Here is a 16,396-nt window from a genome sequence, read left to right on the forward strand (position 1 = left end):
AGAGATCCTTAGAGATGCACAAATCCTGATGAGGAAGCAGTACAGAAATTTGTGAGGGGATTTGAAAAGGGGGCAGGGGGTGGAGTATGGTTAAAAGTATAAAGTGCCCTTTTCATACTAATTTGGCATATGTACTGAAGTCATACACCAAAATACAGCCTGCATATACTCACCCCCATAGACACCTAGTTGTGAGGATAAATAGTAATTGCACGCTGATGTGGGTGTCCGAACAGCGTGGGTTGCTGCGCATCACAAAGTAGATGACGTTCTTGGGTCACTTTTATGCTGCCTTGAAGACTGAGGCCATATTTGAGGCCATCTTAGAGAACTTGCAAAATAAAATGTCATACACTTGTGACTCTTTTCCTATATCCTAGAGTTAACCTGGTGCTTTGGCCATTTCGGAGTTGTCAGCATAAAAATGACACAGCTTGAAGAATACCTTTTTTTTCCATGTGTTTTGTTCAGATAGTTCCTAAATAGTTACACTGCAGAGCATGTAATTTGAAACGAGATAGGAAAGATAAGTTTTCTTCTGCAACACCAGCACATCAGCGCTAATGTGAAATGTCAGAGGAAAAAGTTGCTGAGAGATGACTGGCAAGGGCATGGTGCTGAGGCTATACAGAAAATTGAGCTGGAGAGATTAGTGAGCAGACATAGTTTATGTAAAATTATGGTTTTACATAAGCTCCATATTCAGTGTAATCCCAATCCCTACAAGTGAAATTTAAGGGATATACTAAAAAGAGGTGCTGGTAGTGTTTTATATTGGCGGCTTTTCATCCAAAAACCAAAACCACTTAGCTTGTATTCTCTTGCTCAAGCATTTATCAGATGCTTGCTCTGCTGGAAGACCTTCTAGTAGATGTTTCCACTTGTTTGATACTGTAGTGTATCAGATGGTATCAGCATGCAGGGAACTGTGCACGTTTGTATATGCAAATTAATTACATCCTTTTAAATGTTCTAAGTACTAGGGGTTTTTTGGTTACTGTGACTCATATTGGAGTCACTTGTAAGAATGTGCTTCACAATCTGATTACAGATACCACATTTGACAATAAGGAGCTGTTGTTAAACCACATGGTTTGTAGGTATGCTTTGTCTCTTCTAGATAGTCCTTCACATATAGGTAACTGTTCTAGATTCCTTCCTCTTTTTTATTACGAGGCATGTGACTCTGTATGATCAAAACAGTACTTATTCACATTTAGCACAAATGAAATGTGAACCCTGAGGGTGAAAACCATCTGATACGTATAGAGTGTTGCATGATTAGAGGTGACAGACTCCAAAACAGTGAACTGTTATTCTTTCTTGGAAGACCTAGATTGGCCTGTCTAGGCTTAAGTTTTAAACATTGTTTAACCCAATGCGTCTGTTGCTCAACATATGATACTATAAAAAAAAATATACATAAAAATAGTTGAAGTGGTCCAGTGAAAGGAGCACAGGACTGCAGTGCAGGGCACATAGCCTCTAGTTCTCTCTTTACTGTTAACCTGTTGGAAGATGTGTGCACTACTTTATTCATTTAATTTCAGTGAGATTTTGTGGGACTAAAGCTGCAAGCCCAAATTCCCTATCATCTGTAATAAGTAGAGAGAAGCTTTTCAGGGGATAAGGGGGTAATTTCAGAGCACTTGAAATGATGCCTAAAAATAGATAGTGTGAGCTTCTCCTCGTGTGAACTGGCTGTAGTCTCTTACCCTTACTTCACTTAAGCATTCCTAATTTGTTATGTGTAGAAGAACAAAATACGGTGGTACTAAAGATAAGAAGGATGTCCTGGTAGAAAAATCAAGCTTCATGCACATAATGCTATTTCAGTCAAGTTCCATCGTCATATTGCTATCTTCTGCTCCACTATTCTTTCTATAACTTAAGAGGATTAAAAATGTGTACAGATGGGTAAAGCAAGTAGACCTGATGGCTATTGAGCCATTAATGAATTGTACAACTTGCCAGATCACTTTGGTAAAGTCTGCAGGTTGGGTGTGCAACTTGTATATCTTGGTTTGTCAGACCCATAACTAATAAACTGATTGCATTTCAAACCAGTTCTGTACTCTTTTGGAGTTATATAAAAAGCTCTGATATATACATCCTTTTAATATTAAACCTGCAAATAATTCCTTAATCTCAACAGTCTGTATTCCTTCTGTTAAATTTTGAAGGATGTTCTCAATCTGATCTTTGCCCGAGGTGTTGATGACCTTAAGATCCCTTTGATTCCTGGAGTTGTATTACGTACATAGGAGCCTCCATTAAAACGGACATTTTATGGTTTAGTATCATGTCAAGAATCAAATTTTAGTTTCCGGCCCCAAGATTGTCACAGATTTCATGATCTGCTACTTTGAGCTGATCTTCTAAAAGAGGTCCTGTTGCTCACTCCTCTTCCTGGACAAGGTTTCTTTTTGTGCTAGTACACAGTCACGCTGCCCCACAGCAACCCAGACCCAGAATTTACTAGAGTAGCCAAACTAATCCAACAAAATGAGTTTTTAGCAGTGTAATTTCCTGAGTTTAGTTTAGTGTGCAGTCGCACAGCTACCTGCAGTGACACAAAGAGATGGTGTCAGAGGCCAGAAGGGCAGGGGAGGGCAGTTATGTGCTGGGTATGGACCAGCTTGGATCGATCTGGTAAACTGTGCTGTAAGTAAAAGGCAAGAGACTGCAGATGGACATGCAGTAGAAAGCTGTGAAGCAACAGATGGGGAATGCTGAAGCAGTATTTGGGTAGCAATCAGACTCAAAAGCCAGGAAAAAAACATTTTGTTTGCTTGTGCAATCCTGGTCTGGTTCCTATCATGTATGCTGAAAGAGGCAGGAATTCCAGTGGAAAATGCATCATGTAATTAAAGCTTGTGCATAAGTTTGAGTAGCCTCAGGTACTCTTTTAATGGGGGTAGCCTAAAAATAGAGACTGGCTCCCAAACATCAGTGTCATCTGTGGTAACTGATTGCAGCCACAGTGTACTTTGTTTTCCACCATACAGAAGTGCCTTCCAATCTCACCAGGCTTCACTTTCTCCCAGTGTGTATGTATGTGTGTATATATATATATATATATATATATATATACACACTTTTTTTTTTTTTTGGAAAGCAGAGCTGTTGGATCTCCTCTTTTTGTGGACTGACAGATGGCTATTTACTTGGTCTAGAAGATCTGTGGTATCGATCCATTTTCAGCATGTGAGAAAGAGAAGGATTTACCACAGGAATAGTGTTGGTAGTACGTTACGGTACTTCTCACCCTCTGAAGTTGTTTCTCTTTTCATAGGTTTAACTTTACACAACTGCCTTTTGATAGGGGTGACAATTTAGTGCTTCAGCTAGCTTGGGACAAAAAGCATTACCGGACGGGGCCACAGTGCTTTCTTTCCAGGAGCCGCCCAGCCCTTGTGGTCCTTGGTGCCCTGACACCCTTGTGGTACTGACGCAGCTGCCTGTGGCAGGAACGAAGCCGAGGTTCCCCAGGCGGAGCAGTGTTGGGGCAGTATTAGGGTATTAGTACTGCTGCCTGCATGAATTAGAGGACGAGGCTTTTACGAGCTGAGGTGCCCGTCAGCTCCGCGTCCCCGCGGTGCAGGCCTCGCCGGGCGAGGCGGGGCGAAGCGCTGGGCTCGGGGCGGAGCGGGGCGGCCCACGGGGCCGTGCGGGCCCGGGCGGCGCCGCGGCGGGGAGCCAGGCCCGCGGAGCGCCCCGGGCATGGGGCTGCGGCGGCGCTGCCGGTGAAGGAGGGCGGCTTTCATGGTGAGCGGGGCCGGGGGGCTGCGATCGGTAAATACGCGGCTGTCAGCGCCGGGGAACCGGCTGCTCCCTCCAGCGCGGGTGGAGGCGGCGAGCCCCGGCGCCGGGCTGCGCTCCTCCGGCCTCAGCGCCCCGCTCGCCCCGTGCCCTGCAGCCAAAAGGCGGCCACGGAGCGGGGGGACCGCGGCCGAGCAGGCCGAGCGCGGCGGGGCCCGGCCCGGTGGGGGTTGCCTGGCTTCTGCCTCCCGGAGACCCTCGGCGGGCACCGAAATGGCGGGGCCGGTGTCCCGGCGCCGGGGCCGGTCGGTGCCAAGCAGGCTTTGCGAGACGCGGGGGTTTCGCTCGGGTTTTGTTCGTACCGGGGTTTCTGCCCGCTGGGAGAGCCCCCGGAGCCCAGCTGTGGAGGAGCAGGCCTGGGAGAAAGCGGAAGGCAAGCGGGAGGCAAGCCCCGGTGAGCTCAGAGGTAAGGATGTGTTCCGTACATCGTAGGTGAGCGCTTCTTCCTGAATGGAGCCTGAAGTTAATTTAGGTAAGCAAGCCATAGTTGTAGTTTAGGGTTTAAATATATGCTGTGTTGTTTGTCACTGTAGGGGATTTGAGTCTGGTTTAAAAACAAAAAGCTTAAAATGAGCTATTGTGTGCCTATTGCAGTATGCCGATCCGTGCAAATACTTCTGCTTGCTCCATCAGCAGATACTTGTGAGTTTGTGGAGGTTTCAGTCTCTTTCATTGCTGTATCACACAATGCTGTGTTCAAAATTGCATTCTCTTCTTACTAAAATAAAGATCATTTTAAAGTGCTTTTGTTCCCTATGACTTTTTTTTCCCCTTCCTAATTCATTCGCAGCTTGTCACCAATCTGTCACCAATGGACATTTTTATTATGTTTGGCTACTACTGAAAATACTACAAAGGACTCATACTGCTAATCTGATAAAACGTGCCACTCCCATTTTGTGTGCCGATCTGGCTGCTTTGCTGTAGGGTGATGCTGAGTAAAGCGCATCGGTGAATACTTGCTGAAATGCAGGATTGGCTTTTGCTACTTTAAGAGGTTTGAATAACTGCACTGATACCTCATTGTTGTAACTGGCCGCTCATGCTCTGAAATATTCTAAAATAAAACACTGTTTGGTCGAGAAATTCCTGAAGTATGTATATTCATAGTGCTGGGCTGGAAAAGTTTGTGCTTAGGCGAATGAGATTTCCAAATAAATTCTACTGAATGAGATAAAATCCCCGTTGCAGCCCAGTGTGTACAGGTTTTTTTGCACCTTCCAAAAGCAGTTTTGCTCTGTAGTTGGCTTTCAGCAAAAGAAGACCCTGAAAATAATTTTCTTAAGCAAAAATCAAGCAGATTTTGTGGAACTTCTATAATAAGCGTTGGGTGCTTGTGCTTTAATGTCAAGCTCTGTGATGCTCTAAGGTGATCGATATGTGATGATTTCTGCATGTGATCGATATGTGATGATTTAGTTGCAGTTTCTTGTGGATGTCAGCTGTTTTTTCTTTCACTTTCTTTTACTCTCAAAGGAGTAAAACTATTAGATTTGGGAACAAGGTTCACCTCATCTGGGGAAGTGGTAATGTAGGTTAATATTTGACTAGGTTAATTTGTGAAAAATAGCTACATCCTAATAGAAACTGGGAGAAAAAATAGGCATTCATTGCTCTAAGTGCAGTGGATGTGCTCTGTGGTTTGTGGGGCAGCAGAGGCATGTAATGAGGGCACGCTCAAGAGCTGGTCACCATCAGCTGCGTGCAAGGAGCTGTTAACATAAGAACCGTGTCTTGTTCTTCTGAATATGCTGTCACAGTACCTTTTCTACTATATCTCTTTGCTTATTTTCTCAATAGATTTTTTAATAGCTTCATGGGTATGAGCTCTCTCCCTTTAATGGTCAAAGCTAAGCACTATTAGGTAGTTTAAATACATTTTTCTTGGTTCTTTTCCTTGTTTTCAAGCTGATGTCATGCATTAACTGGTATTAATGAGGCAGGCATTCCAAATTCATGACAATGTTTCCCGTCACAGCAATGCAGGCATCACAGGATTGATTGCTGGGACAGTACGCTGTTAGCAAACAAGGGAAAAGAGTGTTTCTGTGTCTCAGGAGCTTCGCACAACTACTCCTTTGAATCCCTCAGAACTAGCTAGATCTAGAATTGAATTGGACAGCATTAACATGGAATAAGTCCAGTGGTTCTGCGTTTGTGTGTGTGTTTTTTCTGTGTCCTTTAAGGAGGACAAGACCTTTATGTTAGCGGTAGGCATCCTGTTTTGGTTTGAGGGATCCAGGCTGTTTTGGTTTTGTTAGCGGGTTGGATCTTTTGCCCAAGGAATTCCTTTTGTTTTATTTTTTTTTTACATAATCGGCAGGTTAGGTTGACAATTGGTACAAAGAAATCAGTGCTGTTTGAGGAACTGTTTGTGCTAACAGGAAAAAGGGGAGGAAGAGACCGTGTTTGGGACACTGCATAGTGCTCAGTTGCAATGCTGAGTTTTCGGAGTATTGTGCATACGTTTTTTTTTTCTTTTTTTAATGTAATAAACATTAAAAAAGGCATAAACAAACTATACAGCAAAACAGGTGATGTTTTGGAAGTGGCAGAACTAATGATAAAGCTTAAAGTATCTATAATATGCATTTTGTTTTTCTATAGGACTCTTCGGCCATGTTTGTTCCTGTACTTAGTGTTTGCTGTAGTATTTCCCACTTCGGGGTAGACGGGAGCTGTGTAAAGGTTGTTTCATCCCATTAGGTCATGGTTTTTGTACATTTTCTTCCAAAACGGTGTTTGCAGGAAAAAATTGTATGGTATGTGTTACTCTAGTCCTCAAACGTAGATCACAGCGACACTAATTCAGGGTGGAGGGACCTCTGGGGGTCTGAGGCCCCTCTCAGACCAGAGTCTGCTTAGATCGGGATCCTGGGGCCCTCATCCACCTGAGTTTTGAATGCCTTCTAGGTTAGAGGTTCTGCCTCACTTTTGGGAACTTGTAGCAGTTTCTGTCTGTTGCCTTCATGTTGTAAATACAAACACCTCAGAGACCTTGTAGCATCTTTACCACCCTGCTGTTTCTGCCTGGAAATCCCTGTGAAGAATCCTTCTCTGAAGGCTACACAAGTCCAGTTCCCTCAGCTTCACTTCTGGTGTCGTTTGCTCCAGACCTAGCATCGGGGTGCCTCTTTGCTAGACTTGCTCTGCTGTGCAAGTGTCTGTATTATATTATAAACACAAGTTTGTGTTAGTTATGCTCTGTTACAATTTAGGGTTGTCATACTTCAGGGCATTATAAGAAGGGGAGAGGGCTCTTTTTAATTGTAATTTTAACCCTTTTTTGCTGTCACCGAACTTTTGCATCTGAAAAATAGCATGAGTGGGAGAAATATTACAATGAGACTTTAAAACTCCAGCAGTTTTTGGCATCAATTTCAAAACCATGTAAATAAAATATATTTTATATAGGTCTTACTTATTTTATACCTCAGATGGTTCATGCTATTTCAAAAGCTCCTACTTAGCAGTATTTTATTAGTGCAGGGTTCCAGCCAGAGAAACGTGAGATGCTTGTATGAATAGAAGTAATGAAAGAATACATGGAAACTCATCCCTGAACTTAAATTTTACCATTGTTTTCAGTTCTGAGCTGATGCTAGCTGAAAATCTTAAAAGGGACTGCAGTTGGGCAGAAATTTGAAAGCAATATCTTGATTACTTTTATAGACCTTGTTTAAATTCTCCTGTGCATCATCTTGGAGTTCTCCACTCTTGTAACTTGCCCTTTCTCTTGCTTCTATAGGAATATGAAGAAAAAACTGGTCGAGCTCACAGACCACTCTCTCCAAAGCAAAATGTGAGGAAGAATCTTGATTTTGAACCACTCTCCACTACAGCACTTATTTTAGAGGACAGACCAGCGTAAGTTGTGGGAAGCACCTCGGTGAGGGTCCCTTTAAAATGAGGCTAGCAAAGCTTGTCTTACTGTACTTGACCACTCTAACTGTACTTGATCACTCTAATTTAAACAGGTGATTTTAATTTTAAAGAATATATATTTTTTTCAGGCTAGTGAATATGCAAGTAGAGTAATTATGAGGAAAATTATTCAAACAAAAGTAGTGTTATTTTATAGTAAAAGCTATGGCATTTCGTGGAAGGTGATAATTAGGAGAGCAGAGCTTTAGTTTTGAGTAATTCTAGCTTCTGAACATGAATAAGGGATTTTTATTTTCCCTTAGAGATCATAAAGATAAAAATGAAGCTGGTATATGCTAAAGAAATATAGAAGCAAGGATATGGTGTCCTGTTTGCACAGAGAAAGACCAAACCCGCATAAATAATGAAAGAATATAATGATTGTTCTGCAGTGGGATCAGCATCATGTTATAAAGGTTGTCAAGTACTTGAGAAGTTGTTTGCTTCTGTTACTGCAAAAAGATTCTTGCCTTTACAGACCAACCCCCAGAAGATTTATTTACCATGGTTTACTCCCAAATTTCACAAATTCAGTCATATTTAGACAATTCATGAATGATGCACATTTTTGCAGGTGTGGTGTCTGCATTTTTAATATTGCTGTGCGTTGGTACAAAGAACTGGCATAGCACAGGTCTATGCTTTCATCAACAAATGCATATGAAGAATGCTCATATCAAACTAGTTTAGTTGTAGGGTCATTTAAGACACTTTTGTTGGCTGGTAGGCTACATGCCAAGGCTTCTTGGAACATCTAGAACAACGTAAGAGTAATTATTTGTTATAGCAGGTTTTCTTGTGTACAGCTGGAAACAATATGTAGTAGCTTACCTGTATTATTTAAAACCTGTTAAAATCATTCTTCATGTGCGATGCTTTGAGACATACAGTGTTCAGCTAGATTGAATTAATGCTACGTGACAGGACAACAATCAGATTCTGCTTTTTTTTCCTAATGTTGTTAGGGTGAGGAATTTCTAGCAAAAAAGTTTTAAAAGATTCTATACAGTTAAATCATCATTCTTTTGCCTCGTGGCGGAAACTGTTCTGAGCAACAGCGCTGTCCTCCAATGAGTCTGTCTAAAAAAAATCTTTTAAAATTATTTACTTAGTTTATGGTTTATTTTTTTATTTTATTAAAAAAAAAAAAAAAAAAACGGTTAGGATTTAAGTAATTACTTGTTGATCTTCTGCAACAAAAAAATGTAAGATTTCCAAAGAAATGCAGTGAGATATTTTGCAATTTGGCTGCTCTTGGTTTCCTACTCACCTGTAGGGTTTAGGGAAAACTTCCAGGGAAAAATCAGTTAGTATTATCTGGTCTCTCTACCTTTAACTGGAAAAGGTTGAATCTTAACAGAATCTTAACAGATACATCATCTGACATATATGATGATGTCCTTAAGAAATGGAGAATATACAGAATGTCTCCAGTACCACTTATTGCGGTATAAGTGAGGGCAAGGAGCTAAACCTTCTGAAATAGAAATGGGGTCTCTGAGATCAGAAGGAAAAGGAAACTGGTGTGGTGAGTCATTACTGCATGAGTAAATAAAATTATGGATGTAGTTCTTAAGTGAGGTACACAGTGAGTGAATAAACTTTCCTACTTTTATCTGTAGAGATAAGTTTAAAAATAAATCCACCAGCTTGATATGACTGTTTTCCCTTTATTTATGAAGATTAGTCTGTGGGCTCAGTTGGTTTAATAATAAAAATGCTGAAATTACCAAACAAAAGGAAATTACTCAGCATATTTTGTGTATAAAAGGAGTCAGTCATAGCTGGTCAGTGTTCTTTCCTTTTCTTCTGCTGACTCTGACAAAAAACATCTTTCCAAGAATCTGTTGGACTACTTTTTGATCAAATATTTTGACATGAGGCAGCATTATGCCTTTCTTTTAGAAGTGTCTAGAATTGTCTTTAGACAGGCATGCCAACTTAAATACTGTTTTTTTTTATTTTTTTATTTTATTTTATTTTTTTAATTTAAGGAACCTCCCAGCAAAACCAGCAGAAGAAGCTCAGAAACACAGACAACAGTACGAAGAAATGGTGGTTCAAGCAAAAAAAAGAGGTGATGGAATTTTTCCTCTTCAGAGGAGAACAGTATAGTTGAGGGGTATTTCTAAACCTGAAATACACTTGTGTCAATCAGTTTTTCTATAATGTGAGAGATTTATACCTCCCTTCAAAAGAGAATCAATCCAGGGAAGAGGGAAGGACAGAGGTAGTTTCGTTAAAAAGCCCCACCTTCATCTGAAAAACATTCCAAGAACCTACCTGGAAAGAATTTTTTTAAGAATTTCCAATTCTGAAATAATTGATTAGCATCTGTCTGTAGGTTTAAAAAACTACTAATATAGTGAATTAGATTATCAGTCAAATTAAGAGTAGATTTTTTAGAGAACTAAAATTTTTTGATAGTTTTGTGTCAGGAACAATTTGTTGAGGCTGCAGTACGTAATTAGATACATTTTACAGATAGAAGATGGAATTATTTTATTTGATAATCCATCTCCCACTTCAAATTTACAACTTGCCTAAGGTTCTTCTTATCTGTCATTGTTTACAGATGTGTCTAAGTAACATTGTACTGTGCACATCAGGTGGAGCTGACAGTAGTGGTTTCCTGCAGGTATTTTTGACCATAAGGGCTTTCTAATAAAACCAAGCATTGCAATAATGGGAAATTTGAACTCATGGAAGTTGTGTGTCCAGGGAGAGCTTCTGGAAATATTTTTTTTGCAGCCAGCCAAACCCCTGAGCCATATGAAACAGTAGGAAGATGATAGAAACTTAAAACTTCCTTGCTTTCTGCAGTTGACGTTTTAATAAAAATATGCTGTTTGAACATCATACACCTACCAGGGAAATTCATCCTCCTCTTTTATGTGACTCATGTCAGTATATCCATTTAATGGTTGGTAGCCCAAAGGAGATTATTTGTTCTTTCGTTGCATACATGATAGATGGTTTGGCAAAAACTGGAGTAATGCTCAGGTTAGGCATTGGGTCAAGCCAGTGTGCTGTCTTCACTGGATGGGAGTACCTCATTCTGCCCAATAAATACCCAATAAAACATCTTCCCTACAGCCACTCCACAGATGAACAACTTGGCAGAGTAATGTGTAGAGGTCAGAAAATCAGCGTGTAGGCACTGTTTTTATACAGAGAAAAATGCAAGCCCCCATTTGGACAGTCTTACAAAGAGCTGGTATCAAAGCTGAACAGGAGACAGTATGGTCCAGGCATGGCTTCTGTTGGGTTTTAAAGTGGACCCATCAGGTTGTATGTGTTTTTTCCAAAGATCGTGGTACATGGTGTTCTTCCGTTAGTTTTCCTTGCCATGTCATTACTTTCCAATATTGTTGATTGCGTGCACATGCACGCACATTCTGTATTTCCACTGTGATGCTATAAAGAGTGTCTGCCTGCATTTGTTAAATTGCTTGTCTAACAAATTTGCTTGTGGGGGAAAAAACAGTAACTGATGATTCAGGAAGAAATACTGAATGGTAATACAAAAATGTGCAGTGTGTTTAAGCTCACCAAGACAAATGTGGGGTTTTATTCTGAAAGATTCCAATATGTAGATTTGTGATGTAGGACACTAAGATTAACCATACGCTGAAGTTTTAGAATCAGAAGAGTCTGCTGTAAATTTATGTGTATATTTGGTGATTGTACGTGGCAATGTAGTCCTGCGTAGCTAACTGAAGTATTTGTTTCCTGGCTTTATTAAACTGAAAAGGAAATTGTTTTCCTGCAGAGCTCAAAGAAGCCCAGAAGAGAAAGAAACAACTGGAGGAACGCTGTAAGCTGGAGGACAGCATAGGCAATGCTGTTCTAACTTGGAACAATGAAATCTTGCCCAACTGGGAAACTATGTAAGACAGTATGTTATAATGAGTTTTAATTAAAGCTGTCAAGTCTGTGTCCTGAAAAGCAGTTACAAAGTTAGCAAGTGTAATTTTAAATAGAGTCGAAAGCTTTTGTTTGAAAGTCACCTTTGGACAACTGCAAAGAAAACGAACAACATAAGCTTCCTTATTTTGATAAGGTGGCTAAAAGCGATGCAGTTCTACTTGCCATTACTGGTCTTTAATGGAGGTTGAGAGTATTCAGAAACTGACAGGCTGAGAAGTGGTCTGTGGTAGAAAATGTATGAGCAGGAAGTGTAATGCTTCAACACCATGCATTTATCAGAAATGAGCTTTCCTTGACTACTTGAGCTTGATGTTTCAGTACCAGATGCGGACTGAAGTATGTGTATGGTATTATTAAGCCTCTAATTAGTGGCATACCTACAGAGATAATCAAGTGATGGAAAAGAAGAGTAGTGAAAAAGTTACTGAAAAAAAATAATTACTGAAAGATTTTTACTAAGACACAGCACATGCAATTGGAAAGTTATCTTCACTCCCCAGGTTTTTCATGGATTTTGCTATTTTGCTAGTCATCTCCAAAAAAAAAAAAAAAAAGGGGGAAGACGAAAGCAACAACCCCCTCCCCCTCCATCCCATGTGAGGAAAACCAACCCAGCAACCGAAAACTCCATGTCTTTTATAACTGCAATTCGCTTAATCGTGGGATTCAGTTGTCCTGAGAATGTGTTAAAAGTACCGATGGAATTCGTTGGAAAACTCAGTTGAACTGAAACAGTAGATTACATATAAGGAAACTGTAGATTAAATGCCTGTCTATTTGCTATTTGAAGACTCTTGTTGTTTGTATTGTGAAACTAAGTATACCTTTTCCTGTTACCAGTATACAAATGCAGAAGTTACCCAGTGTATTCCATACTTTACATTTAATTCAGAGTCTGCTTTTAGGTAAATGGGTTACTGTGTTCTTTGTCACTCCCAGCAACTTTAATTGGTGCTTCAGTGATACCCTTTTCCTCCTTTGACCTTCTCAGATTGGAAAATGTCAGCCCTAGCCTGTGTTCTGTTAAAATGCCTCTCATGCTCCCTCCTACTGTTGCATCTTGATATGTTTTGCTGGCGGGATTCTGGCTTGATCGTGTGTGGTGGCAGATTGCAGTTACTGTGACTGTAGTGCTCCTGTCAAAATAAGTCATTGACTTTGGAAGGAATGAAGCTTTCCTTTACAGTTCAAAGCAAAATAGTACTGAACAATCGATACACAAAGATCCTTTTTGACTTTTTGGGCCATTGATGTTCATTTTGGTCTGTATCCCTTCAGCCGTGCTAGGGGGACACACTGATGATTCCTCTGACAATGAGATATTTCTTAGAAGAATATGTTTTGTTTTAAACAGGTGTTGTTCCCGTAAAGTTCGAGAGTTGTGGTGGCAGGGCATTCCACCGAGCGTGAGAGGCAAAGTCTGGAGCTTGGCAATTGGCAACGAGTTAAACATCACCCATGGTAAGACTGTTGTTTTGTCTACATTGCGCTATCAAGAGAAATAGTAAGGGGATAGTCTATGAGGTATTATTTAATCAGGTTTTATTTGTGGTGCTTTTACATGGTTTGTTCAAAAATACTGTATCTTTTAATCTTGTAGCTGTTATAGGACTGCTACTGTGTATTGCTTATGATTATTACCTTCTCTGTGTCTTGCTTTGATGTTAGGTGGAGATGGTTGGAATTAATGACTCAAGATTTTTTTTTCCTAATTTAGAATTGCTGTTCATTTTGTAATGGCTATGACTATGCATGCTCTTGAATTAGATCAAGACATCAGGCTTGTGCGAGATTAAAAACCCTCTGGGAAAAATTTGTGCTTTTGTTTATGTGTATGTTTGTGAAAACAAATAGTGTGCTGCTTTGGACTGCAGAAAAACAGGTCTGAAAGAGCAATTAATTCCATTTGCTTCCAATTAATTATAATATGGAAATGCTGTGGACTGCCTGTCTTCTTGCTGTATTGTGCTGCTTTTCTGTGTTTGTTTTAGTTACTGTAGCTTTAGTTCTTGCATTGAATTTTCTAGGCTTATCCTAGTTATCCATTCAGACTGTAACTTTGAATGTCAGAGCTTTGTAAGTGCTTGAACACAGAACGTAGTTTGTGCCTTGATTGCCTTTACTTTTCTCTGGAAATCGTAAATTATAGGTCAGTGGAACAAGTCTTTCAGAACCATAATCTACTTAAAAATGCAATCAGTATGTTAGAGGTACTGCTGGTTGTAATGACTGGAGCAACGCTGCTCATATGGTACGTGGTTAGAACCTGACAGTGGGCATGCATGCATGCAAATAGTAGCTTTGGTTTTCTGTTTTTCTTTTTCCAGAACTGTATGATATTTGCCTGGCTCGTGCCAAAGAGAAATGGCGATCACTTAGCACAGGAGGGGCTGAAGTAGAATGTGAAGGTATGTTTTTCATGAATAATTTATGCTGTGTTACAAAATACAACATCTGGTAAAATTGTTCCGTAAATAACAGATTTTAAACAAACAAAAAAAACTATAAAGATGAGTCTGGTAAAAAAAGAAAGCTTTCTGTGGAAGCAAAAGATAGCTGAATTCTTCTTAGTACACCACACTTGTTCATTTTTCTTTAAAAGCTAGCTCTAGGTACAGTTCAAGTATTACTGATACTAATTTGTAGGAAAACTAGGAAGGTTTGGGGGCTTATAAATTGGATTGCAGCACTAAAATATTTTGCTGCATCTGCAGTTTTGGAATTGAAACTCAAATCGCAGTGGAAAGTTACAGTTTGGTCCCTTAGTGCAGCTTGGAGTCTGTCTCTTGGGCATGTTTCAGAGAGCAGCAATTTATTTTTGCACATGAAGTGGTTTGAGATTTACTAATTGATTAAAAGAGTTGTATTTTTTGAGTGAGTGTTAAACTGTGTATATAGACACTTGAAATTTGCCTTTGGTGAGTAATTACACTCTGAGCAGAAAAAGGAGAACTGGTATTTATCAACAGAAAAAAATGTTTTTAATTGGAAACCCCCTGCTTTGTTCTCTTGAGATTTGGTTTCCCGCATCTTAAGTACAACAACATCTAGTACATTTCCAACTTTATCTTGCACTTTATTTTCTGGGATGTATATATGCTCATGTGACCATTATATGCTAATACTATTTGCAAGTAACAGCTCTTGGTTTTTGATTCCTCATTGTGTAGTGGTAGGTAGCTCCTTAACATATTTAACCAGGACAGACAAAGTAGAAATGAAATTTTTGGATCTCTAATGCTTTCGAAATTGACTTTGTGAGAGATCCATTTCAGTTATGGACTGTATTGTGGTGACCATGATCTTTAATAACACGTACAAAGAGTAAATAAACACAATTTTGGAAAGAGAGTTGATAGTAATAAAGATAGGTGACATCCATCCTATACTTCTGTAGCTCTTGTCCCTCCCACCAGGACCTATCCACAGAAGCAGCTACTTCAGGAGACATTAGGAAGCCTTGTTGAAGGCTAGGGGTTACAGGTCAACGGGCTTGCATATGTCTCTTGACTTGTCAGAGCTTACCAGTGACATCCCTGGCCTGCCTTGCCTTCTGTCTGTCACTGAGGCTTTTCCCTCACTGCTTTATGGTGTGAGGGGAGAGTAGCATGCAGTGACCCATGTAATAAATGCAGTAATTTTGGCTTTTGTAGATGCTGGATTTTCTGCAGCTGACAGAGAAGCAAGTTTGGAGTTAATAAAACTGGATATCTCAAGAACGTTTCCTAATCTCTGTATATTCCAGCAGGTAAGTAATGTTAACTTTTATCATGAATGCTGAGATAAATTAACTTTACAAAATCTTGTTTGTCGCTGGGTTAAAACAGCCCACTGTGATCAAATCTGAAGGAGCAGACATCTTGAGAGAAAAAGTTCCTAAAGCTTTTGGAAATTTAGAAATTACTAACTCTAAGGTAGTCATTGGGAAGAAGTGAAAAAACAATCTGCTGGTTTATCATCATGCCTTGATTCATCTAATCCAGTTCACGCTGGTTTCTGCCTAAGTGATACAGGTTAGTGTTTCCTAGTCAGTGAATCAACACTGGTGGGTTACAAATAAATGGTAAGTGAGACAGAGCACAGTAAAGTGAGAGCAAGCAAGCAAAATTTGGTAATCTTTTTTGTTGTTGTTGTTGTTCCATGAAAGGCTGATGTAACTCATGTGTTTTTGGTGTGCTTCAATAACTCATTTTAAGCAAATATTTTGACTTTCTGTACACAAATTTCAGGATGCTTATTAAAAATGAGGTTTTGATGAATCAGCATTCTTGGGTTGAAAACTTCTCCCTTTGGAAATTCTCGGCCAGTTATCATACTTAGTGCTTGATATGGCAGCTGTTTATAGTCTACAACATAAAATCCTTTTTGTCCATAGATGTCATGCTGGATACAAGCTGTGGGTGTGCTACAGCAGATTGTTTTAACTGTTCCCTTCATGATTGCGTTCTGCCTCTAGTCTAATAGACAATTAAGTAGTTCTCATTAGTGTTCTGCTTTCTTGGCACAATTGTCAAAATGCTGCTAAGCTATACTGAATCTCTGAGGCTTACATTTCTCTTGTACAAGAATATAATGCGTAGCCGATGTATCGAATGAACGGTATGCATCGTAACGTGATGCAGACGGCTCTATCCTGCTTGTAAAGCTAAAGATTTTTTTGAAGGAGTCGGGGGTGTTCAGAGCTCTAGAGGGAAACAACACGTCTTCAGTTGAAAGTAAT

At 39.9% G+C, this 16,396-nt stretch overlaps 1 protein-coding gene across 3 annotated transcripts in view; it reads left to right on the plus strand.

Moving 5' to 3' along the window:
- The window catches only part of TBC1D14 (TBC1 domain family member 14), a 65,965-nt gene that overhangs the window by 29,527 nt on the left and 20,042 nt on the right, over positions 1-16,396 (plus strand). For 2 of the 3 annotated variants that reach the window (XM_035324127.1, XM_035324128.1), the window contains exons 4-9: positions 7,571-7,689; positions 9,741-9,823; positions 11,519-11,636; positions 13,031-13,137; positions 14,004-14,084; positions 15,330-15,424. In XM_035324127.1, coding sequence (XP_035180018.1) covers positions 7,571-7,689; positions 9,741-9,823; positions 11,519-11,636; positions 13,031-13,137; positions 14,004-14,084; positions 15,330-15,424 — 603 coding nt within the window. Of the gene's footprint in view, positions 1-3,616; positions 3,769-7,570; positions 7,690-9,740; positions 9,824-11,518; positions 11,637-13,030; positions 13,138-14,003; positions 14,085-15,329; positions 15,425-16,396 lie in introns of those variants that run through there. The other variant, XM_035324130.1, reaches the window with a different exon arrangement.

This window comes from Oxyura jamaicensis, chromosome 4 (assembly GCF_011077185.1).
Source record: "Oxyura jamaicensis isolate SHBP4307 breed ruddy duck chromosome 4, BPBGC_Ojam_1.0, whole genome shotgun sequence".
NCBI classification, from domain to species: Eukaryota; Metazoa; Chordata; class Aves; order Anseriformes; family Anatidae; genus Oxyura; species Oxyura jamaicensis.